Raw genomic sequence first — 26,281 nt, 5'->3', positions numbered from 1 at the left:
ATGTCAAATAATTAAAAAAAAATACAAACGTCAAAATAGAAAAATAAAAATGGCTGCTTTGTGTTCGTCATTATGTGTTTGGTGTCGTATTTTGCGCGAATACTACACTTAAAACTGGAAATGTGTACTATACATAAGTGAAAACCATCATTGTAAACCTATCTTAAGTGGAAACATTCGTTAATCTGCACGAAAAAACAAAAAATTGTAATGTCGGTCGACAAGTCAATGGAGCTGCGAAGCAATGAGATCGATAAAAGCAAACGTCGTCATAGAACTGACGACACTGTTGTTGCGACAGCGGCATTGACTGGCGGGGGAGATTCGCAACAATACGCGAAGATGGAGAATGCAGACGACGGCGCGGGGAAACCTACAGATTTATGTTTACAAAGCAACTTGCATTTGGTGTCTAGTACTACAAGTAGTTTAGCCGATACGCCCGGTGATTCTGGTGTTTTGTGTTTGGACAGTGAAGCCTCTGAGATAACCAGTCAGGCGTTGATGTCACACAGTTTAGTTGGAGCTGAAGAATTAGCGTGCGACAGCCTCTATGATGCTGTTCCATCTTCTTCTCAGGACATGATTAAGAGCACAACCAGCAGCCTAATGACTCGGAGCGACATAGACAATCAGAACATGGGAGCACCTGAAGACATAGTCCCTGAACTCCTTGTAGAAACTAACAAAAAATCTCCAGTCTATGAAAACTTGCCAGATGTAGTTTTAAAAGCATTGGAGAGTGAGAAAATTTCTACTGAAAACATAGAAAAACCTACACGACCAAATGAGCCAAAGAAGTCCCTCTCTGAAGATATTGTGTATAGGAGGAAATGCAGAAAGAAGTCACAAAGCGGAGGCAGCTCACAGAAAAAACGGGTATCTTTCCATGAGGATATATTAAACAATACGAAAACGGATAATATTCATATTGAACGAGGTTTCATCTCATATGGACCAGATAACACATATTGTGATAGGTTTAGACAAAAGAATAATATTGCAACTGATAGATTTTCATGGTGCGCATCTGGGGATAGGTCACCAAAGTATGCAGCAGATGTGGCGCAGCAGACCATGTCTGACCTACTTGTTTATGGTGACTCCAAAGCTGACCGAAGTGGTGTATTTGAATATTGTCAAGATTATGATAATGAAAACCAGGAGAATGACAATAAAGATAAAGATAACAATAATGAGACAAGGCCAAGAGGGAAATTATATGGATGTGACTCCAACAGCTCAGATTCTAATTTTAGCTGTGACTCTGAGACATCTTCCAGTGACTCATCCTCCTCACATTCTAATAAAACAGAAGCTACACTTCTGCATAGAAAATGTGACAAAGCTCAAAAATCATACTCATGTGACGGATTTGAAAATAATGCTCATGTAGCTTTTATGAGGAAAACATACTTCTCTGAAGCTGATATAGATCAACCCCATGATAGAACGAAGAAGCCGCTAGAAGTTACAGAAAGCCCCAACAGAGTTAAATCTGTCTTAAAGAAAAAGCGCTACATAACCACCAATGTAGTTGAAGAGAAAAAACAAAATACCAAAGTCTTAAATCTACTGGATGTTAATATTATAGATTCCTTGAAAAGTTTTTACAAGAATTTTAATTTCAATTTTACACCAGAGAAAGGTTTACCTGAGAACAGTATTGAATTAACTAATGTAGTTGAAGCTTTGCCTGATGTTAATCAGAACAAAAAACTATCTAAAAGTTTGGATTCAGGCTTTCAGATTGATGATGAAGATGATTTTGTGGAGATTAATCTAAATGGGCAGCAACTAGAAGCAGCTCCACCTAAAGAGATGATATCCTCAACAAAAAGTAATATCACAGGAGATAGGACACCCAACGAGGGCTCTCCACGGCACAAACTCACTCTGAACATGAAAGCACAATTTGACAAGAAATCGGCTAACAAATCTGATGCTTTCCCATCCGTAAACAAATATGTTGTGAACTGTGAGAGCACAGTTTATGAACATAAAGGAGTATCTTACAGTTATGTGCACGATACATTCCAGACTGCATTTGATGCTCCCAAGGAAACATTTGTCCCTATACCAGAAAGCACTCCAGTAAAGGAGCTAGTGACTAGTACTAGCAAAGCCGACTTTACTCTAAAGCAGACTGATACAGATTCATCCAGTAGGGCTTCTACACCCAAGAGGCAATTCAACAAGAATGTCCTGGATGAAACTGAACAGAAAAATGGTATTCCAAAGCATTTATCTTCTCCTAAAAGGCAAAACGTCAACCGTTACAGAAAATCAGCTTCTACGCTACAGAAAACAAATGAGGAACAACAGCAAACTAGTGACAACTGCTCAAACACAGATAACTCCACTTTAAAAGGTGGTGAAGATTTTGCAGATGACTTCTTTGACAGCCCTTCTCAAAAGATGAACTCTGACAAATCCGCTTTACTGAATCGATATTTGAAAAATGTATGTCAACGTAAAGATTTGGAACTGAAGATACGGAATAATAAGTTCTTTCAAAACAAATTGCGAATGGAGAAAGGTTTCCCGAGCATCATATATCCGTTTGAGCACGTATCTGATACGTTCCACACTTCCGCGGCGCGGATGTCACGCCTCGTAGACAAAGAGGTGATTGAAAACAAAAGACTGTCGGTGCGGCTGCTGACGGCCGACGAGCCGTCCTACTTTGACAGCTTTGAAGATAACGTCGCCATAGAGTGTAATGAGAAATTGAGACTGCAAATATTCTCGTATCCTAATGAAACTTTGAACAGGGTGAGTTGATAAGTTGATTGATTGCTTTTAATTTGATGTTGCGTATCAGTTTAGCTAAATAAAACTAATAGTACAGAGTACTTTACACCAGCGGTCGGCAACCTGCGGCCCGCGGGCCGCATGCGGCTCGTGAAACTGTCACTTGCGGGCCTTGCGGCCCGAGTGCCGCCTTGGCTATTTTGTATGTAATAGTGACAAACGACAATGGCTCATAAAGTCATAAATATTAACAAAGTACGGCCCGCGTCACCTCCGTTAAGTGGCCCTTGGCTGCTAAAAGGTTGCTGACCGCTGCTTTACACCATTGCAACACATCAACATAAATGTATAAAATGTATGCAATACATGCAGTGCAATTAAGTAGGTACCATTTAATTATGATCGCCACTCTCCACATAAGATAAAAAAATATTTGCATTTTACTATTAATAAATCTCTAAATTACACTTTCTAGATTAACTCTGTCTGAATTTCACACTTTCATTATATTTGCATTTAAAAACTCATAGATATCTTAACTAGTTAGACCTTGAAAATAAAACTACAAAGATTTGAAATATGTTAGGGTATGAAACAATGGCGACACCCTGCCGAGAGACGAGGCTAAGGTCACGACACGACGAGTGACTCATTCCTTAAACAGCAACTTACAGGCTAATTTGCTATGTAATTAATTTGCTATGTGCTAGATAATTAATTTACATGGGTACCTACTTTCTTTATCTTGATTATCGTAATGGTAGATGGTGTTTTTAATTCTTCTTTAGAATTTGTAGTAAATTTTGTACCTTACTTATAAAGACATAAAGTCGGCTATGGCTATCACAGCTGACTACGGCTCGTACGTAATGTAATTTTAGATTTACCAGTCGCTTTTCAATAATGGAAAACATCGTGAATGAAACCAGACTAATCTATAAGACCTAGTTTCCTCTCTGGGTTGAAGGGTTAGATTAGATAGCATTCACTGTTTATAAAATTGGTAATGACGCCAATTCTCTGGATTACTTTATTAGAGCGAGCGAAATGCGAACCTTAGCGAGCCTTGGCAAAAAGCCGTGACAAAACTAATAAGATGGTTATGTACTGTACATCACCTTCTTATCACTAATGTTTATATCATCACTTGTAGATGATGAAAGTGCAGTCCCAGTACAACATGGAAGACGGCGCGTGGACCCCTTTACTTGTGTTCATCACGGACTACGCCCTCTACGTGGCGGGCCTGACCCCTGGCGGCACGGAGTATGACATACTTTGCAGGCTGCCGCACAGCGAACTAGATGCCATAGCGGTGAGTTCTGGAAACTTTGGACTACGCCCTCTACGTGGCGGGCCTGATCCCTGGCGGCACGGAATACGACATACTTTGCAGGCTGCCGCACAACGAACTAGATGCCATAACGGTGAGTTCTGGAAACTTTCGTCCTCACCTGTCATCGGTGTTCATCACGGACTACGCCCTCTAACGTGGCGGGCCTGACCCCTGGCGGCACGGAGTACGACATACTTTGCAGGCTGCCGCACAACGAGCTAGATGCCATAGCGGTGAGTTCTGGAAACTTTCGTCCTCACCTGTCATCGGTGTTCATCACGGACTACGCCCTCTACGTGGCGGGCCTGACCCCTGGCGGCACGGAGTACGACATACTTTGCAGACTGCCGCACAACGAGCCATAGCGGTGAGTTCTGGAAACTTTCGTCCTCATCTGTCATCCTACATTCGTATTAGATGTTTATCATATATTAAACATTGACATATATCTCAGGACGGGCCTACGGGCACTAGATTAATGCTAGTTCAGCTGCGTCACTCACGAATTCTAACCAAACGTGCAGTCTAACGCAACTATACTAGCCCTCAACCAAACTGACGACCGCTGTCGTAAAATTTCTCATTCATGCTTACGTGGTCATGCCAAGAGTGAGAGAGATAGTGATATGACCTCGGTCGTCAGTTTGGTTGAGGGCTAGTATAGCTGCGACCATTCGCGCGCGTGATGCGAACTCATCAACTAATCGCGTTGTAGCGGTGTCACACCGCTGTACTATTGTGTACCGCTGTGCTATTCGTGCACCATTCTTATTGCCCTTAAGGCCAGTCCTGAGATATACGTTAATGATATCAAACCATCGCCACATATTGATACGGTTCTGCCTATGTACAAATGATGTTTTTATACAAATGCCTACATTTAGTACATGCTGTAATGCTAAATGGATTATTATAAGTATTTTATTTCCACACACTCTGGACGTGCACGTTGTAAAATGCAGATCCTTATGAGAGACGGCACACCGCTTGTGTGACGTGCGCGTGCCTGTCTCCAACAATTTAGCGCACAAACACCAAGTCGGACTGTTATTTTGAATGAATACTATATCTACAGAGGGTATAATAACATTCAGTCGTTATTACGTATTTCTGTGGTCTGGGATATACCAGGGTATACATGTTCAATTACTATTTATGGAAATGTATTATGGAATATAATTGTCACTAACGTAGTCATACAATGTTTAAATGATATGACGAGGAAACGCTGAATGTATCTAATGAATGATTCATGTCCATTGAATCTTGTATTCATTATCCATTTAAGTTCAAGTTTATTCATAAAGCAAGTACTACTTAAGTGGCAGCAAATATAGCATAGAGCTTCTTTTAAATAATGGGATTACTAAATATATTTATTTTCCTGTATGAATTTTAAATAGGTTATTTCTTTCAGTGATTAAACGCTTTCACATTCTTCCGCACTTTTTGCCATTTGCTAGAGCAAATTTATAAATTTCTAGACCTCTATGTACTCGTATTTGTAGACAATGCCGAATTCAGTAAGGACAGAGGCGGTAAGCGGTATTAAACGTCTGCCGATTGTAGGTGCATCAAAGTATTAATACTAGAATGTCTTTTTAAATATGTATATATTTAATTAAAACCAAAATATTACTTTGCTAATCCGCGTAAAAGTAACGCCTGATTCTATTCACTATGTATATATTTTCCCGCTAGGTGGGTCCTGAAGCGCAATACGTCCAGATCATCGACATCTCGGGCAACATCGCCTGCTCTATCGTAACCGGAGAGTCATCTCTGGGCGTCCGCCTAGTATCCTCTCTGGAGTGGAGCGCGCGTACATCGCCACTGCGTGTACAGCGGCCGCCCGCCATCATACCGCTGAGTTGCAAGCATTTGGCTGCTGAAGTAGCTAAGCAAAGGCATCAAGATAAGGTAGGAATCTCTATAGAATCATTACATGTTTCATAGTAACTAGAATGTTCTCTAGGTGTCCGCCTAGTATCCTCACTGGAATGGAGCGTGCGTACATCGCCGTTGCGCGTGCCACGACCGCCTGCCATTATACCGCTGAGTTGCAAGCATTTGGCTGCTGAAGTGGCTAGGCAAAGGCATCAAGATAAGGTAGGAATCTCTATAGAATCATTACATGTTTCATAGTAACTAGAATGTTCTCTAGGTGTCCGCCTAGTATCCTCACTGGAGTGGAGCGCGCGTACATCGCCACTGCGTGTACAGCGGCCGCCGGCAATCATACCGCTGAGTTGCAAACATTTGGCTGCTGAAGTGGCTAGGCAAAGGCATCAAGATAAGGTAGGAATGTCTATAGAATCATTACATGTTTCATAGTAACTGTAGGGTGTTCTCTGGGCGTCCGCCTAGTATCCTCACTGGAATGGAGCGTGCGTACATCGCCGTTGCGCGTGCCACGACCGCCCGCCATCATACCGCTGAGTTGCAAGCATTTGACTGCTAAAGTGGCTAGGCAAAGGCATCAAGATAAGGTAGGAGCGTCTGTAAAATAATTTGTATTATTGTAATTGAAGGGGCTTCTATGGAAGTTTGCCTAGTGTCTTTTGTATAATGGAGCGCGCACACAAACGTAGCCTTTGCGCGAGCCACGGCCTAACTAACTAACTAACAATCGTACCATTGCTGTTCGCATCACTGCATCGTACCACTGAAGTTCCTAGACAAAGACATCAAGATATGGTAGAGATTTTAAGTTTCATCGTAAGTGTAGGCAGCGTGTTCTCTAGGCGTTCGCCTAGTGTGTACTATGGAATAGTGCGCACGAATACCGTTTTGAACTCTTGCGGTGGAATAGTTCTACTTCATTCATGCAACTTCTAATTTGCGCAGAGATATATCCCACTACTGGGCACAGGCCTCCTCTCAAGCACGAGAGGGTTTAGACTATACCTAGTCCCCACGCTGCCAGCCAACGCCAGCCATTGGGCCAGAGTGGGGACTAAGTCTCACATACGCATTTGAATTTATTCGTGGATGTATGCAGATTTCCTCACGATGTTTTCCTTCACCGAAAAGATAGTGGTAACTATCAAATGATATTCCGTACATAAATTCCGAAAAACTCATTTGCACGAGCCAGGATTTGAACCCACGACTTCCGGATTATAAGTCGGACGTCAGATCCACTCGGCCACCACCGCTTCAGGAGATATATTATATGTGAGTAAAACTCAGGACGTACATAAGCGGATGCACTCAGTCATAGATGTTTTGCATAAACTAATGAGTACCTCCGATACGTGTTGATACTACTAATTAAAACACGAATGCACATTTTATCGTGACTAGCTGGTGTTATGCACTGTTATGTTATTTATTGTCATAACATAATATGTTGATAAATTATCTTTATAGTACTTAGTATTAATATGATAGTGGTATCTGTAACTGTCAATGACTTCTCATTGAAGGACTAACGTATCTTTATTGTGGTTATTTTTCTTCACCTTGTTTACACTTAAAACTTGATAAATGGGGCATTATCTACGAAAAGCGGCCAAGTGCTAGTCGGACTCGCCCATGAAGGATTCCGTAGCAGCAAATATCATAAATAGAATTGCGGTTTACGATTTATGACGTATTAAAAAAAAACTACTTACTAGATCTCGTTCAAACCAATTTTCGGTGGAAGTTTGCATGGTAATGTACATCATATATTTTTTTTAGTTTTACCATTCTTTTATTTTAGAAATTACAGGGGGGGAGGGACACTTTTTACCACTTTGGAAATGTCTCTCGCGGAAACAAACCAGTTTAGAAAAAAAATATTAGAGACCTCAATATCATTTTTGAAGACCTATCCATAGATACCCCACACGTATGGGTTTGATGAAAAAAAAAATTATGTGTTTCAGTTCTAAGTATGGGGGAACCCCAAAAACTTATTGTTATTTTCTATTTTTGTGTGAAAATCTTAATGCGGTTCACAGAATCTACTCACCAAGTTTCAACAGTATTCTTAGTTTCGGAAAAAAGTCGCTGACATACGGACGGACAGACAGACAGACAGACAGACATGACGAATCCATAAGGGATCCGTTTTTTGCCATTTGGCTACGGAACCCTAAAAAGGGACCTTATTGTCGATGGCGCTTACGCCGCACAGCGTCACACGGCAGTGCATTTCTATCGGAGCATCGTTAATAATGGCGTAAGCGCCATCGACAATAAGGTCCCTTTTCATAGATAACGTCGCAAATAAAGATAATGAACATAACAAGTTTGTAAGTGCAGAGTGATTGGAGAGGGGGTGGGGGTATGTTTATTAAGGTTTCTATCATTTATGAAGGCGTTTAAATTTTTTTGGTACACTTCTCATCTCAGCGATATCCAATCCTTGCAAGCCACAGGGGGAACTATTCCATGTGAAATACTCTTTCCTGCACCAAATAAATCCTACTGATAAATGCGATACCTACTCCACACTGCTCAAACAGTTGATGAGGTAGTTTAGTAGTTCTTTATAATTTATTAAATTAATCTAGCTTTAAAGTTTGTAACTACTGCTGAAAAAACTAAGTAATACTAACCTACCCAATGTAGGCAAACTGTAGTCAATAATAAGATAATTGCAACTTTGCCTACCGAATGCGTTAAGTGGTAGACCAGAGAGCCAACCGCGAAATATAAAATTCGAAATTTCGTGATTTGCCTCTCTATCATTCTTGCATTTCGAACGACAGAGAGGCAGATAACGAACTTTCGATTTCCATGTCTCGCTATAGGCCGTCAGTTCCAAGAAACTCATCGATCAGTGTTGGAAACCGCTACGCGGTTATTGTACTGATGCAAGTCCGCACGGCGGTCTGTGTCGCTCACACACCAGACCTGCTAACATGAGTTGCGTTCTCGAGCGCGACTTCGAGTATAAACACGCGCACGGGAACGCAACTGATACTAGACCGCCAGAGAGGCGTCTGGTATGAAAGTCGCAGCCTAAGCCTTAAGACCATTCCTACCGATGCTCAACTTTTTACTAACTGTGTCATTAACTCATTAGAGTCTAGCTTCTTCTTCTTCCTCGCGTTATCCCGGTATTTTGCCACGGCTCACATAGGAGCCTGGGGTCCGCTTGACAACTAATCCCATGATTTTACGTAGGCACTAGTTTTTACGAAAGCGACTGCCATCTGACCTTCCAACCCAGAGGGGAAACCAGGCCTTATTGGGATTAGTCCGGTTTCCTCACGATGTTTTCCTTCACCGAAAAGCGACTAGTAAATGGATGGAGTTTAGCAAAAGTGAGTCATCCCACATCCATTTTACAATAAAATGTCAACTTTAAGCGTAATTTTTTAGAGTCCACATCTTATTGAAAAATTAATGTGGGTTGACACATTATTGCTTAACAGCATCCAAATATCAAATGATATTTCGTACATAAGTTCCGAAAAACTCATTGGTACGAGCCGGGGTTTAAACCCGCGACCTCCGAATTGCAAGTCGCACGCTCTTACCGCTAGGCCAACAGCACTTCCAACTCATTAGAGTCTAGCATTTACAAAAAATAAATGGGTTTTTGATTTGTTTTAGGTATCAGACATCTTATACTACGGTCGGGCCTGGTCAGGGGACGCGGGTGACCGTCTTATAGAAGCGCCGGGGGCCTTCGCTCCGCCGCTCGAGGGGTACCTCATGTGCCGCACCGACCGCAGCAAGCGCTTCGAGCCTTGCTACTTCTTACTAAGGTATTGTAACTGCTTCCAAAGTCATTGATTAATTTGTTTTTTTATTAAAAAAAGTGGATTAAGAGAGTACTCTGAATAAGAAAGACTGCTTAGTTCTCTATGACAACTTTTCATCAAATGTGTTGTAGCCAAATTTTTCGTGTTAACTAGTGAGACTTACTGTACTGTACTGGTAATGTTTTTTTTTTGTGATTTGAAATACTAATTTGTAAGAATTCGCTTTAGGGGTGTCCCCGATGACGTATCGAAACGGAATCTGCAATAGCCGGTAGAAAAAGCTTTATGTTTAAGAGCGAAATAGACGTCGCTCGCCTCGTCTCGGCTTGACGATGCCTTACGATGCGACAACGTATTTCTTAATTAAAATACCATAGTACGAGGATTATTTATCATAAAATCGTTCGATAAAAACCTCGATTTGTTTACTCCAGAGCGGGCGTCCTCCAATGGGGTCCTCACCCGCCCGACACCAACACGTCCCTACCGAACGCCATCGCGCTCCGCTCCGTGGTGGGCGTGCGGCGCCACGTGGACAGCTCGCGGCGCCCGCACTGCTTCGAGATCGCCATGAACACCGGCGCCAGGCTGCTGCTGGCCGCGCCCGACGACCCCGCCGCCTCCTCCTGGCTGCAGTCGCTGCTGCTGCACGCGGCGCAGGTATACACACGTCACACTCCACCCACTTTCACAAGCTTTCATTAATTTGCATGCGAACATTCCTTTGCCGCGCGTCGAATAACTGACAATAAATGGTTCGTCGCGCGGCGCGTTCTAGCGCGCTAATGATCGAGTTGGCTCGCGAGCCAGCCAGGTATCCATTGCGCGCGGCTGCTGAGACGTTTTATGACGTCGCGAAGTGTCAAAGTATCGATCGTTGTAGCGATCATAGTTTAAATTTTCAAAAACATTGCTCAACAACAATTTATAAACAACCCATTTGTTCCAGGCGTTGGAAGAGAAAGACGGTCTGTCAGTGGAGCGCGCAGGGCCGCCGTGCGCGTGCACGGTGCTGGTGACGGCGCGGGAGGTGCTGAGCGTGCGCGCGCCGCTAGACCTGGCCTTCGTCGCCGGCGCCGCCGCCTACCTCAAGGAGCGCGGCGACGAGGCGCTGCTCAAAGGTAAACACGAAATATAAACTGAGCCGAGCTTGTTCAAACTTGCTCGAGAGATCGACTCACTTTATATTGTCGTCGACCTTACATAGCTATATATAAAAAACCGGGCAAGTGCGAGTCGGACTCGCGCACGAAGGGTTCCGTACCATAATGCAAAAAAAAAGGGAATAAAAACGGTCACCCGTCCAAGTACTGACCCCGCCCGACGTTGCTTAACTTCGGTCAAAAATCACGTTTGTTGTATGGGAGCCCCACTTAAATCTTTATTTTATTCTGTTTTTAGTATTTGTTGTTATAGCGGCAACAGAAATACATCATCTGTGAAAATTTCAACTGTCTATATCACGTTTCGGGAGATACAGCCTGGTGACAGACGGACGGACGGACGGACAGACAGCAGAGTCTTAGTAATAGGGTCCCATTTTACCCTTTGTACGGTACGGAACCCTAATAGCTTATAGTGTCTACTAGTTTTTTTAACCAAGAACACCTAAAAGCTACGAGATGCCGTTGTTTAAGCTTAAAAAAAACAATTAATAAAATGCTTTCTGACACAAATCGAATTTCGTCAAAGATACATCGGAGAATCACTTTTAACTAGACATCGTAAATTTTATAGCATTTTTGGTGTAGCAGAGTGGTGTTAACGGAATTGGTATAGATAATTCCAACTGAAATGGTAAATTAAGGTTAATATTAACGTAATTAACGCTAAATAATCATTAGGGTTTAAATTGTTTATACCAATTCCGTTAACACCTCTCCGCTGCACCGAATAAATGCTATAAAATTTACTATGTCTGCTTATAACAAACGATGAGAAAAATAATTATATCAAGCAATATATTTTGCGATGAGATTGTGACACTCAAATATTAATTATGTGTACATATTGTTCATGGTATAATAATATACTCCGCCTGGTACTCTCTTCCCGTCTTTTCTAGGTCACCTGACTGACACAAGCCTACGTCATCATGCGACAGCGCTATATGATAATATGGGATAGCGCTATGTATAGCGGCCATGTTATTGTGACGTAGGCTTGTGTCACTCTGGGAAGAGAAGACCATGTTTTATTAGACTGATATTGTTGTAGAATATGTCGCGGAAATGCGGACGGACGTCGAGATACTGGCGTGCGGTTCGCTCAAGAACCTGACCGCCTTCAAAATACCCGACACCGACGAGAACTGGTGCTGCCTGGTGAGATACTAGTTTCAGTATTATTTTTTAACCCTCCAAAGAGCCTCCCCTTGTCCCTTTATCATTTACACTCCAAAGTCTAAACTGTAAAACGTAATTCAAGACCAAAAAAAGTAAGAAATGTTGCAACTTTTTTACTAGCGCGTCTTGTATTTATGTAAAAATAAGTAAATAAAAGTACTTTTTTAAATCGTAGGAGTAAAATTACTAATAAATAAATTATCTAAGCGGGATTATTTATCAAAACGAATTTACTATTTTACAAACGAATTATTGCAGTGGCAACATTGTCTTACTTTTTTTGTTCTTGAATTACGTTTTGAAGTACAGACAGCAAAATATGCCATTGGGGACGTCCATTAATTACGCGATGGGTTATGTGTGATTAAATTTTTACACTATTATATTAGGCCGGAAAAAAATTATGTGATAGTTGCCCCACGTGAGATTTAGTGAGATTCGGTTTGCGACTCCCTCTTTGACTAGGCCCCCATAGGTACCAGTGGCGGCGCGTCTAACATATCCATAGGCAAGCCGGGGCTAATTTGGCTTACAACTTTACTCTTCCATATTTCCTTTACAACTTTACTCAAACATCCAAAAACAGGCAAGCCGGTGGGAATCGGCTTTTATGGACGCGCCGCCACTGATAGGTACAGTAGCTTAGTAGGCGTAAAGGGTTTAATAGAGGAGCAGAAAAATACAGCAATCCACTTTTAAGATAATTTATTAATAAATAATCGGAGCAGCATCTGACACATGGTTATTTCGTCGATTTAAAACGTAGATTTTCAATTGTCACTGGCAGTGATAGTGTCATTTTCTATCCGTTACCGTAATAGTCTTTCGAAGCTGTCACTAGAAGAAGATACCTTGTTTTTCTTGCACCATTGATTAATACGTAGTTGTGTTTGTACAGGAATGGTCAGTGTGCGAGGCGCGCGAACGTGGATCAGGACTGGCGCTGGTGATGGCCAGTGGTGCAGAGCTGGAGCGACTTATCGCCGCCGTCGAGCGGGCATTCTGTGCACACACTGTGAGTACCATTTATTTCTATAAACGTAAAATGGTTCATATTTACGATGAACATTTCGTCGGGTGACAAGCAAAAGTCACTAATTAACACCATTGAAATTATTGGACAATAAACCGTGTTACAAGTCTAATAAAGTGCATAGTTACTTTAATTTTTTGATAGTACTTAGTGACTTTTGCTTGTCACCCAACGATTTGTTGCAAGTAACTCAAGCTGCAGACATGATAATGCTTATCATTCTTCGCCCGGCGGTAGAAAATTAGAAATAAAATATCAAGCAAATGTAATTTATGTATGTAATGGATACTGATACACGGACGGAAATAGCGAAATTTTGTACATGGTAACACTTTGGCTACTTCTACTTTTCTAGTACCTAGAGAGAACGAAGCTTTCCATTCCCAATTGCGAAAATTCGTGTGAAACATTCTAGAAACTTTCTAAAAGTGTAACTTTTTATCTGCCACGGCTTAGAGCAGTTAACGTAACGTACGTTATAAGGGTGAATCAACTTTTTCTTGTCACTAGTTGCCATGGTTACGGTCTCCTGGGTCACTCCTAAAATACTAGTTTTTTCGTATTGAAATGAACCAAACTTGAATTTGTTGGTATAGTTATAAGGCCTTTACATTAAGGGACACCTACTAAGCACGTTTGTAGAACATGGTACAGCAGTTCTTCTAACAAACTATGCTACTATTGTCTCCTGGCTGATGGGACAGAATAACAACAAGAAATAGTTGATCGACCCATAAAATGAAGCCTTGCAGCCTGGGTGCCTAGCCAAGGCTGCAAAGTGACAATCGCTTGAGCTACGACAACGAAACGCTTTGTATCTCTCTATCACTCTTCTATATTAGTCCGACAGTGGCAGTTGCGTTTCGTTCGCTACGGAGCGTAAACGATTGACATAGACAGTTTAAGTAAACCCAGACAAAGATCATAATATGTCATAGCTGTTGGATCTCCAAATGAATAAAAAAAAACCGGCCAAGTGCGAGTCGGACTCGCGCACGAAGGGTTTACCATTACGCAAAAAATGACAAAAAAACATCACGTTTCTTGTATGTTCCCATACACATCCCCACTTAAATATTAACTTTATTCTGTATTTAGTATTTGTTGTTCTAGCGGCAACAGTAATACATATATCATCTGTGAAAATTCCAACTGTCACACAACTGACAGACAGACACACGGACAGTGGACTCTTAGTAATAGGGTCCCGTTTTTACCCTTCGGGTACGGAACCCTAAAAAACATGATACTCTTCCAACAGAGCGAGCCATTCCCGCTAAGCGTGGTCGAGGCGTCCAAGTCAGCGTGCAGCACTGCGCATTCTAAATTCGAGGCCGCCTGGACGCACATGCTACCGCAGCAGTAAACAGGTACAAGCGATGACCGATAATAGCCCTTACAGTATTGTAACAAGGTTCAAGGGTGGTCAGTTGTCGCTTCGATGATGTTCAGTAGACGGAACAAACGAGGCTGACCGGTTATAGACCTTATACCATTGTGACAAGGTTCACCGGTGGTCAGGTATGGCTTCTATGATGTTCAGTAAGCAGGCTCAAACGAGACTGACCGGTTATAGACCTTATACCATTGTGACAAGATTCACGGGTGGTCAGTAACTTCGATGATGTTAGCTAAGTCGACTTAACATCGTTGTGATAATTTACTTATTGCTGTGTTCGATAAAGTCATCGAATTCGTCAAGCCGCTTATTTACTGATATTCGTCCCTAATATAAAATACCGCGGGTCATAGGAAAGGCTTAGACCCTCTTGCACCAACCACAAGTAGCGAAACGATCAATCTAACTCTACAGTTAATTATGAAACTTCCCTTACAGATGTAGTGCATAATTATTTTCCGTCGTATTTTCACGGAAACGCACGAAGGTGTCTTGCTATTTCAGCCAGTCTCGGTACAAAAAGTACAGACGTTGACTGAAGTAGCATGACAAATACGAACGTTTCCGAGAAAACACGGTGGCAAACAATTTAAACAAATTATGCACTACATCTCTACAATCTTTAACGGTAACAGGTGGTTTAGTGCATCCGAACCTTAGGCCCACTTGCACCATCCCACTAACCCGGGGTTAAGCGGTTAAACCGTTAACCTAGTGTCAAATTGTGCTGGTAACCATGGCAACTCCATGTTTAACCGGTTAAACCCGGGTTAGTGGAATGGTGCAAGTGGGCCTTAGCCTATTTCAAGGTGTTGGACATTGTAGTGTACAGGAGTCTAGGATTGAGTGGAAGAAGCGGCGATCGATTTCGGCTTTAACCTCTAGCCGCCCATACGTCAAACCTTGCCAAGCAAAATGAAATTTTGGTTTTGTCATCACAAAGTTCAAATTAGAGTGGATCATGAGACCTTTTTATAGGTCTCTGGGCGGCTAGAGGTTAAGCGCTGCGTTTAACTAAACTCATTCACATTTTCCCAGTACGAGTGTGGTAAGCCCACTCCACGCTCGTGAGCGAATGGCGGCACAAAGCCGCGAACGCGAGTGTGGCATTAACGTATACAGGGTGTCCCAGAATTCGACGTCAAGCCGTAAACGGATGATAGACCAAGTCATAACAGTTATCATAAAAATACAAAAAAAAATCCAACTCATGTTCTTTAAAAATAATGCTCACTTTAAAAATTCACTAAAAAATCCACACCCTGTAATTATTCAAGATTACACAATAATAAAAAAATTAGAATAAATTATGGAATTTGTAGTAACAAGAGTTAAAGAACCATTACAGGTTGTGGATTTTTTAGTGAATTTTTAAAGTGACCATAATTTTTAAAGAACATGTGTTTTGACGTCGATTTCTGGGACACCCTGTATATCTATGGACTGGCCTTACGGGCACTAAAAATGGTATTAGTTCAGCGGTGTTACTCACAAATTCTAGCCAATCGTGCATTCTAACGCAACTAGTTGCGACCAATAGCGCGCGTGATGCGAACTCATCAACCAATCGCGCGCGTGTTGCGACCTCATCAACCAATCGCGTTGTAGCGGTGTCACACCGCTGTACTAGCCCTGTCATGCCTCATTATTATTGCCCGTAAAGCCAGTCCCTAGATATCTATGGCAATGGAGTGTGGAGGATGCAATAGACAATTTTACTAAAATAATGGTGGTGTAAAAAAATCTGTTTTGATCATAATTCTACAGAAAACGACATGCTACCTACATTCGATCGCCCCCTCTAAGGCTCTAGGTTAATAAACAAAATGTATAGATATCGACTTAAATAATTAAGCGTATATGTAATGGCTTTTTGTGCTATTAAATTATAACAATCAAACGTGCGAATTTCTATATTGCATCGATGTACTGAGGATTATTTACAAGCAAACTCAAAAGGAAATGCCTAAAGATCGGTTTTCCTAGGATAGCGGTGCCGTCATAATTATAGCGGCCGTCTCCATACTAAATAATACGACTAAATATGGATGTCGTAGTATTTGTATCGAGACGGCCCCTATATGACGGCACCGCTATCCTAGGAAACCAGCGCATAAGAGAAGGCCCTATTCAAGATGAAATTAAATTTGTTTAACATATACATAGGGGTACGTTTATACTAACTCGCATTAAAAAAGGAGATATTCTAGCAGTTTCACTTTTAAAAGTGCCTTTTATCTGTGACCTGTGAGTTATCATCCCGTGTGAGCTTAGATTTATGTATCAATCTAAACGAAAATACAAGAGTTCTTCAGAGTATTTCATAGTGGCGATATAAAGGCCTTTTGCTCTACGGTTAGTAGTTGTTCGCCTTTCATATTGTAAAAAAAAACTCCAAAATAAGGCGCCTATTACACCGGCTCCTTTTACTTGAGTATAAGTAAATTCTGAATTGCAATCAGACAAAAAAATGTTCTAACTCAATGTACGGGTTTTGATTAGAAAACTACATCTTTAAACTTTGTTGATATTGACATTGAGACATGAAACAGTAACAGTGTAGTCAAATTATGTATATATTATTGACTCTATGTCTCTCTATAATTGGATATAATATATGTACTTAGATACTCATATTAAAATCCTAACCTACACATGACGAACAGACCTATTACAAACTTTTAATATTATTAGACTGAAAAATTATGATATTTCATTCATTGAGTATCAGCTTGTAAATTATTAAATTTAATTAAAATTTTCTGCAAACGAATATGTCATACTATAAGAGATTCCAGTACCTATCGAATAATATTAAAACAAAACCTGGTTAAGATATCTTAGGTTGATATTCCACCTGTCCAATTTATTGGTCCAATGTGCATTGCGTCTCACTCTCACTAAGCAAAATGTGAGACGCAAATACACATTGGACATAGAAATTGGACAGGTGGAATAGCACCCTTAGGCAAAACATGATGTTAAATGTATTCAGTTTGTAGTTTCAAATGTATACGTCTGTGAAACAGAACCACTCCAGCGGCGATAGCACGGTCGCATTTTTATCGTTTGTCTCCATGCCTGTCACGTTCTAACAAATAATGTAAGTGCGAAAGTGACGGGCATAGCGATAGGCGATAAAAATGGAACCGTGCTGCGCCCGCAGTTAGCACAATCACAATATTCAACACATTTATGCTTCCTCGCTAATAGTCTGGCTAATGAATGAAAGTTGGACCATCCAATTTAATAATGAGACAAAATCATTGATCAAATTGTTCTATGCGTAGTGTTGTCCAGTAAAATAGTTAGTAAATTTTCCTTAGCCAGACTATTTTTACTATAGTCGTCCAGTGTAGTAATACTCAAGCGTGTAATATAATATACCTAACTTCATTAGCAAGCATACGTAGTCGTATGTAAAATGTAGTTGGTTATCCGTAACTACGTAGCTATTAAGACACCATAGATATACAATATTCTTAGAGCATTTCGTAGCTGGAGACGCCTTGTCTGTCTGTATAAAACAGTCTGCCTATTTTTGCACAGTTGTGCAAGGTTTTCGGCAGAGGGGTAAGCTCTTAAAAGCGACTCCATTTATTAAATGCTTTAAGACAATATTATACATAAATTATAAACGAATAGTCCAATCCTTATACCTAATATAATATAACAAGCATTTCTTTAGAAAAGGAATAGTGTTTTTGGTATTCTCAGACGAGAAAGGATATGTAGTTTTTCGTGGTCGGTTTACGCGGCTTATTATATCGAATATATAACTGCATATCTACAAGATATATCCCAAGTGAAAACGTTTATTTTTCATATGTAATAAGGTAAATAATGTACCTAATGTTTACATTTGATTATTTTTGTAAGTCGGAGGTATTTGTAGATGGCTTAGGCAGAGTTTTGTGAGCGCTATTCTGAAACTTGTGCTTTGATGTGTCGTTCAGATGAGACCTTACCCCCTAAAACTGCAACTTATTTAGCTATATTGTATTTAATTGTATCGATATGTTACATAATGTTTCATTATTTAATTTTAATGATTTTTTTCAGTTTATTGTACTCTGAACTTTTTTGCGAGATTTATTAGGTGAACTCAAATTAAATAACCTATTCAGAAACATAGGGTTTAAGTTTTTAACCCCTGGTCCATGTAAATTAAACTTAGTAGGTATTTTATATTCATGGTAGAACATCTTATGATACTTTTAGTATTTGACATTGTGCAGTTTGGAATATTTCTGATCGTCTTTCTTTGATGTCTAATCACGTAGAGCGTCTTTGATTCTTTATGAACTATTTGCAGAGGGGGTAGGAGGGGAAAGACACAAGTTTACAGAATAAGGCAGCTTGGCCTGACGCTGTTGGCTAAAGTAGATTTTATACCTGAACAGTTTTATATCACGAACCTTTTGTAGCTTTATCATTTTAAAGCTAATTTTAATGGTTTCGTTTTATTTAAAATTCTCTTTCCAAATTTTTTTGGCCATGATTGAAAACGGTGGATATTCGTATATTACCTACTCATATTGTTAGATATTTGAGGCAAAGCAAATGCCTTCTTACGATTAAGGTTCATTTTTTCGTGCCTTATTTTGTAAATACAATTTTAACCTCAAATTACATCCCAGAAATAAACATCTTAGCAAGTTGCAAGTAAATCTTTTAGCAATGTTGCTAAACAAATTTGACATTTTGGCACTAGATTATTTTTCATAGTTATAATTTGAGGTTAAAATCTTGTTTACCAAAATGGGACAAGTAAAAATCAATAGTCTAGATCTAGAAAATTATCCCAAGTGGTTGTCTTTGCTATTTCAAATGTTACCAAATATCAATGTATGATATCAATACGTGTATGTATAAGGCCGCTGTAAGGCCGTGTGATATTAATGTACCTAGGGTAGGTTCTAATAGTGAATCAAAAGATATTATTATAATTTTATCCAATACATTTATTTGAAGAATCAATTTTCTTATGAATTAAGTTATATTTTTGTAGTCATTGTTTAGTTTATTACAGGAACAAAATATTCATTATATGTTTTTATTATTGGTCTAGTTTTAATGATATGAATATACTTTTATAAATATAATAATTGAAGTGAAGCGCTTATTGTGTTTGTATGTATGCGCTTTCCACTTACGTAGCTGTGATTTGTGTTGTTCACTATTAAGTTTTATTGTTAATGCATAATATTTTAATATTAAGATCGATGTTTTAGCCTCATTATTACGGTAATCTATTGTTCATTCGATGAATGTTATTTATTGCTATATTAGCACGCGATGTTTTTGTCCAATTAATTTTGCTTGATTTGTAGAAATGAATTTAAATTAAGTATATTTATGACAATATCTTCCTTTGGTGTGATTGTATGAACACACTTGAAACTTTAACTTAAAGGTCTGTCCTAATTGGTACAAGATATTTTCTAAAACCCTTAACTTACCTTACTTGAACAACTTGACAATTGTCATCTGACACTGACAATTTTTGGGGTGATGAAAGACAATTGTTCGGCTTTAAAGTGCCATGATTGGCGTTATAGTACACTTTTCTATCTTAATGGGAAAGTCAGTAACCACTGTTGGTTAACGTAAGGTGAAACGGCCAATCATTGAAAGGCTGCCACGTGTTAGCATTTCTACTTGTTTCAGACTTGTCATTGTCAGAAGAAAATTTACAAGTTAGTAAAAAAGAGGCAAACGCAACATTTTGGTCAGACCTCTACGTTGTCAGTCTCGCAAATTGGTAGCTATAAAGTATTAATACGAACAATAATAATATTAAAGTCATGCTATAAGTAAAGTAGTTACAATTTTGAAATTGTAAAATCATTTCTGTATCAAACCCTGTAATCACTAATGAATCTTCAACTACTTAAGGCCCTACCTGACTTGCCAATAAGGAATCGGTGCGTCATCAATACTGCTACCTGATTGGCTAAGATGCGGGGTGCGCCTCGCTTTCATCCAATTAGGAAGCGTAGCTGTTGACTGTACCAGTGTACCTGTCATTTAGGAAAAGCGCCTAACTCTTGCCTGTGTAAACTTCTTGCTTGTTTATGTATTTGTTTGTATATAGTAGTTGGAGAATCATTTTTCACCATTGTAGTATAGCCCATTAAACTGTCATGAATTGTACTCGAATACAAGAATATTCGGATCGCTTAACATTTGTTCATATAAACGAAATAAATATCTTTGCGAAAGTATTCTGTCTGTTATTTCTCGGTCATATCAACAGTGTTGCCAACTGAGATTTAGAAAAAATGCTAGACTAATGTCTAGATTATGCCAAAGAAATTTAAGAAATATGCTAAAATATCACTTGAAATTTGACACTTAAAACACATACATTTTTCAAATTTGCCGCCTTTTTCTACTGACAAGATCTGCTTGACCAACTTTATATAGACCGTCGACGTCCATCCGTCCACAAAAGTCAAAATTCATATGAAAATATGAACTACATAAAAGGCGATGGCGCATTTGTTGCTGCCAAGTTAGTGCAAACTTGGCTGAGACTAAATTATGCTAAAAAATATGCCAGATGCTAAATGGAAAATTTTGGTGCCGAAGCGAGTGAAAATATGCCAGATCTGGCATCATTTATGCCAAGTTGGCAACACTGCATATCAAAGCATTTTGTACGTTCGAGGAAGTGATGAAGAGGATAAGGAAGTGTCAAAACTCAGTGGTACAGTTTCAATAATCAAGCATCAAGAAACCTTGTGAACATTGTGGCATGGGGGGTTCAGAATGAAAACAACATAGAAGTATGAAAAAATTAATTCGACTCGACTACGGTGAACCCTTCTTGGGTTACGAGTTTAGCAGTATACAAGTATGTTAGAGTCGGACCAAGAAAAGTCTGCAGCGGATTTGATAGCCCACGCAGTGCAAGTGTTATTTATGCGTCATAATTTCATAGAAGTTTGACGTTTAAAATAACACTTGCACTGCGAGGGCTATCAAATCGCTGCAGACTTTTCTTGGTCTGACTCTAGTGACATTTGCCCGAATCGGCAACAGCTTTAACATTTATCTTACTTCTAAAAAAAACCGTACTCCAGTAGTTTCAAACGTTTAACTCTATTTGGTCAATCAAATTAATATAACGGCTGCCATACGCAGAGATATGTTGACCGACGTAAGAATCACGCCTCCCTCATTTAAATATGAATGTCGTAAGGAACTTAAACCAGTTATTCTTATTGATTACAGCAACTTGCTTGGGAGATATAAATAAATGCCCACTGCGTTCTAAGGATATCTATAACAACAATCCAAATTGTTGTTATCAACTTTTGAGATTTTCTGAAAATATGGTATTATTCCAACCATATTTGATACCCGATAAATAAATTTCTATATTGTCAAATAATTTTACACAACAACGTGCAACTCCCGTTCTCATATGTGACGTTCCTCGGAAAAGGTACCTTATGGCGGCCGGCGTTTACGTCGCATGGCGCCGCAATAATATTGGAGCGGCGTTAATAATATCGTAAGCGCCAACCGCCGTGGGACGTCACATATATCCAGGTTTACCATAAGTATTTATTATACTATCAATATCATCAGACCGTTATTTTTAGAACTTAAGTAGGTAAATATATTTAGCCATCATTAAAATTATCTAGATCATGAGTATCATGACAATTCTTACCAGACCATTTTGTTAGTCTGTCAATATGGCAATTTGGACATGGCCAGACCGTTCACGGAGCAATTTGCGTTTAAATTGGTAGTAAGGAAAATTATCGGGATATCTAACATCCCTAAATTTGCAGGCCTCCATCGGTAACAGTAACCGCTTATTATTAGACATGAATATCATCATAAGTGTGAATGATTGTTAGCCACCAGCTCCGTAAGACAGACCTTAGGCTTAGGGCATTGCAATGGGAAATTGTGAATATAATGTTAAGAAACATCGCGTACAAGTACGTAATTACGTACCACTCAAAGAAGTGTGTTTATATATATTTCGCTGTGACAATCTTCTGTTTACCAAGCCCAACGTTGTTTTCGAGATTGCTCTAAGTTATCTCAATAAACCGGGCGTATTAGCATACTTGTAGAAATTATATAGCCCGGCTGGTAAACACCTCGGATACTTGGTGTCGTGCGTTGGATCGTGAAGCGCGGGATTTGTTTTTGAAGAAAAATGTCTGAGTTGAAGGTAAGCTTGCTTTTTTATTTAATTAAATACTGTGCGTGTGTAGTATTTATGCAACGGAGGCCGTTTATCGTTTATTTATTTTTTTATTACCTACCTAATGATGCTCATACCTATACTGGTTATGATGGAAATAGGTTTATTCTAAAAGAATAAATATATTGTGAAAGTATGAATTTTAAATGTAAAAAATAATGTCTAAGAAAAATCGGGCCCTTATAGTTGTTTTATGTCTTGTGGTTTAATGCTTTGTCGAACGTCTACTTTGTCAACGAAACTCACCGCATAATGGGACCGTATAAAGCCATCTATGTCAGCTGTCAAATTCTAAAAACGCATTTTTCTTAGACTACTATTAATTATTATTTACCTATTTAAATCAATATTTTTTACTATTAGAAGTATTAGAACGAATTATATTATTTTCAGAAAATATTTTTTATTTGTTTTTATTTCAAGTATAGGCACCTGCCGCGATAGCAGAGGACGCTGGTTCGATTCCAGCCTGGGGCACTGGAGGCCTTGGTCACTTTTTCTTAGTAGGTACATATATGACATTTATTTCAGTCAATAATGTTTGATATTGTTTTGTCAGTATCTGTCAGGCTTCGGCTCCGAGTTCACATCGGAGGACCCTCGGAGACCGGGCGCGCTGCCGGCGGGGCGAAACACCCCGCAGCGCTGCGCTTACGGCCTCTACGCAGAGCAGCTCTCGGGCTCCGCCTTCACCGCGCCGAGAAACGAGAACAGACGCACCTGGTTTTACAGGTAGGCTAAAGTAAACATTGTCAGGCGTGGCTCACTCCGCGATTTCGTCGCTTTGCAACAGGTAGCTACAAGTACATCCATTCAACACCAATTTTGGTGGCTAAGCCATAAGCCGCGTGTGGCGCTGTCGCCACCTAGCTGCCATGTCTGTCCTGATCGTAAGAGACGCGTTTTGTTAGAGAGTGAGTCTTCTGTACCTAGTACTATTATTTATTCTGTGACATTGTTAACATACAAATTATACGATAGATGGCGCTGTTCCGTTCTAGTTGAAATCCTAAATCGCACTATCAAAGTTTTTCATTTTATTTCACAACGAAGTTAAGTAGTGAAGAAATTGCACTTTTGATGGCGTTGTTGAATTGAAACTAAATATTTTGTAATGATTATTGAAATTGAAAATTATGAGTTGAGGTTTATACGTTTGTTTTAAATTTTCCTCGCCTTCCTGTCCCATTTACGGAGATTGTACAGTCAAATGTAAAAATATGGGTGTACTCATCATACCTACTCAAAAATATGTCCTATTAGCTCATATAATATGAGCGATTTAAGAACTATGGGTATGGGACATATTTTTGAGTACCTAAGTTGTATGCACCCATATTTTTACACTTTACTGTTCCTACAACTTCACGTATTGAACATTTGTACCTTCTTAACAACTTTAAACTTTGCTACCTATACGATTTATATTTCAGGATCCGACCATCTGTAGTGCACAAACCCTTCAAGCGTCTAGATGTCGCAAAACATCTCACCCACAAATGGGACGAACAGGAGCCTGACCCTAATCAGGTAACTTTTTCTAATCCGTTACAGGCGTGGCTCACTCCGCGATTTCGTCGCGTTGCTACAGGTAGCTAAAAGTACATCCGTTCTACACCAATTTTGGTGGCTAGCCATAAGCCGCGCGTGGCGCTGTCGCCACCTAGCGGCAATATCTGTCCGAATCGTAACAGACGCGTTTTGTTAGAGTGAGTCTTCTGTACCTAGTACTATTATTTATTCTGTGCCCGTTATAATGATAACATTATTATATATAATTGTTAATAATACCTAACAGTTTACGAGTAAGATGACTATTACTATGCAAGCAAGAGGTAGGCGTTAGAGCAGCGAGTGATTGTAAGAAATCATAAATTGTGGCGTTTTGTAGCAAAATTTTGATTTCAAATTGAAGCTATATGGAAATAGCGCCTTATTGACAACCGACAATAAGTACCAACCCTTTTGGTTGAGAACGGCACAATTATAGACTTTTTAGGGTTCCTACCTCAAATGGAAAAAACGGAACCCTTATAGGATCACTCGTGCGTCTGTCTGTCCGTCTGTCACAGCCCATTTTCTCCAAAAGTACCATGGACCAATTAAGTTGAAATTGGGTACACATATTATATAAATTTTTGACCCAAAGACGGACATCTTACGTAAACAAATGAATTTTAAACATGACGATCACTTTTGGGGGGTAAATGATAAAATTAAAAAATAATATTTGCGTGTTACATATCAAATCAACTCATTTTGAGAGCTCATTTTGAGAATCTCAAATATTTTTTTTGTAATTTTAAAATAAATAGTTTTAAGTTATTGATGAAACCCAACGGCTCAAAATGTCAATCTATTGTTTCAGTCCCGCTGGCTGCCCTTCGACTTGCCAACCACCCCAGTGGACTTCGTATCGGGCCTGCACACAGTGTGCGGCGCGGGCGACCCGCGGGCACGCAACGGACTCGCCGTACACGTCTACCTGTGCAACAAATCTATGGAGCGCAGCGCCTTCTACAGCAGCGATGGAGACCTTCTCATAGGTATGTCCTAATATACAACACTAGCGGGTCACAAGATGACAATCATTTTATTATTATTGTGGTCCTTTGAGTGTCGCATCGACCATCATTGATCTATTGTGACGGCCCTTTAAAGTTTATTACTAATGCCCGTTGCATCCAGAAAGTTGCAGATTCTTTGGGCCGTAATGTTCTGTACCTCATAGGGTTGCACTACGTGTCGCCGTAGGTAGGTACCTCTTTTTGACATTAGTGGTCCACAAGAGCAGAGAATGTGCATTGCAGTCTCCTCTGACTCCTGACAGAACCTGCATGTCGCATCTTGTTTCCTGCCAATTTGAAACATATGTTTGTTGAACTTACAGTGTCCAGTCAGTATTCTGGTCACCGCGCAGGTTTTGTGCCTTTTGGGTCTAAAAGCTCCTTAGCAGTTTTGCTGTTGAACCCTTTGATTAGAGCTTTCGAGTGTTATTGTCCTGTAACGAACTTCCACCGATCGATTGCTCTAGTTCCTTCCACCAATCGATGACAATCATACATACACCATACAAAAAGAAATGTATCGGGGTGACTGATGCTACGAAAAATCACGTCAAGTCACATCAAGTTTCGATTAGCGTATTCTATCAGTGGACTTGAGACCGCGTGCGGTACTTACATGTCCTAATGTACTCTTACCTACCTACATACACAAAATCTCTGGGAGTCCGAGCTTTGCTCGGAAAACATATAAAAAGTATAAAAACTCAAAAATGCGCGTTTTCCCAGAGATAAGACCTGGCTAGATCGATCTATCGCCCCCGAAAACCCCCGTATAGCAAATTTCATCGAAATCGTTAGAGCCATTTCAGAGATCCCCGAAATATATATAAATAAATATACAAGAATTGCTCGTTTAAAGGTATTAGATAGATAGATAGATAAATCGAAATAAATCTGTCTAACTTATCCTAC

The 26,281-nt window shown here is 39.8% G+C and overlaps 2 protein-coding genes across 2 annotated transcripts in view; both read left to right on the top strand.

The window, feature by feature from the left end:
- Nucleotides 1–5: 5 nt before the first annotated feature.
- Nucleotides 6–20,796, top strand: LOC134672987 (uncharacterized). The gene is made up of 9 exons (XM_063530946.1): nucleotides 6–2,775; nucleotides 3,908–4,069; nucleotides 5,792–6,010; nucleotides 9,641–9,795; nucleotides 10,227–10,452; nucleotides 10,742–10,913; nucleotides 12,010–12,116; nucleotides 13,036–13,152; nucleotides 14,432–20,796. The coding sequence occupies exons 1-9, from the start codon at nucleotides 211–213 to the stop codon at nucleotides 14,534–14,536; spliced, it is 3,828 nt and encodes a 1,275-aa protein (XP_063387016.1). The 5' UTR covers nucleotides 6–210; the 3' UTR covers nucleotides 14,537–20,796.
- A 1,859-nt stretch (nucleotides 20,797–22,655) lies between these two features.
- Nucleotides 22,656–26,281, top strand: part of LOC134672962 (homogentisate 1,2-dioxygenase) — a 28,286-nt gene continuing 24,660 nt past the window's right edge. The window contains exons 1-4 of the mRNA XM_063530913.1: nucleotides 22,656–22,769; nucleotides 23,362–23,534; nucleotides 24,236–24,332; nucleotides 25,171–25,348. Coding sequence (XP_063386983.1) covers nucleotides 22,755–22,769; nucleotides 23,362–23,534; nucleotides 24,236–24,332; nucleotides 25,171–25,348 — 463 coding nt within the window. The 5' untranslated portion in view covers nucleotides 22,656–22,754. The remainder of the gene's footprint in view (nucleotides 22,770–23,361; nucleotides 23,535–24,235; nucleotides 24,333–25,170; nucleotides 25,349–26,281) is intronic.

Source organism: Cydia fagiglandana, chromosome 17, assembly GCF_963556715.1.
Source record: "Cydia fagiglandana chromosome 17, ilCydFagi1.1, whole genome shotgun sequence".
NCBI classification, from domain to species: domain Eukaryota; kingdom Metazoa; phylum Arthropoda; class Insecta; order Lepidoptera; family Tortricidae; genus Cydia; species Cydia fagiglandana.
Note: the sequence above shows the minus strand (reverse complement) of the source record. Positions and strands in the feature narration are given on the sequence as shown.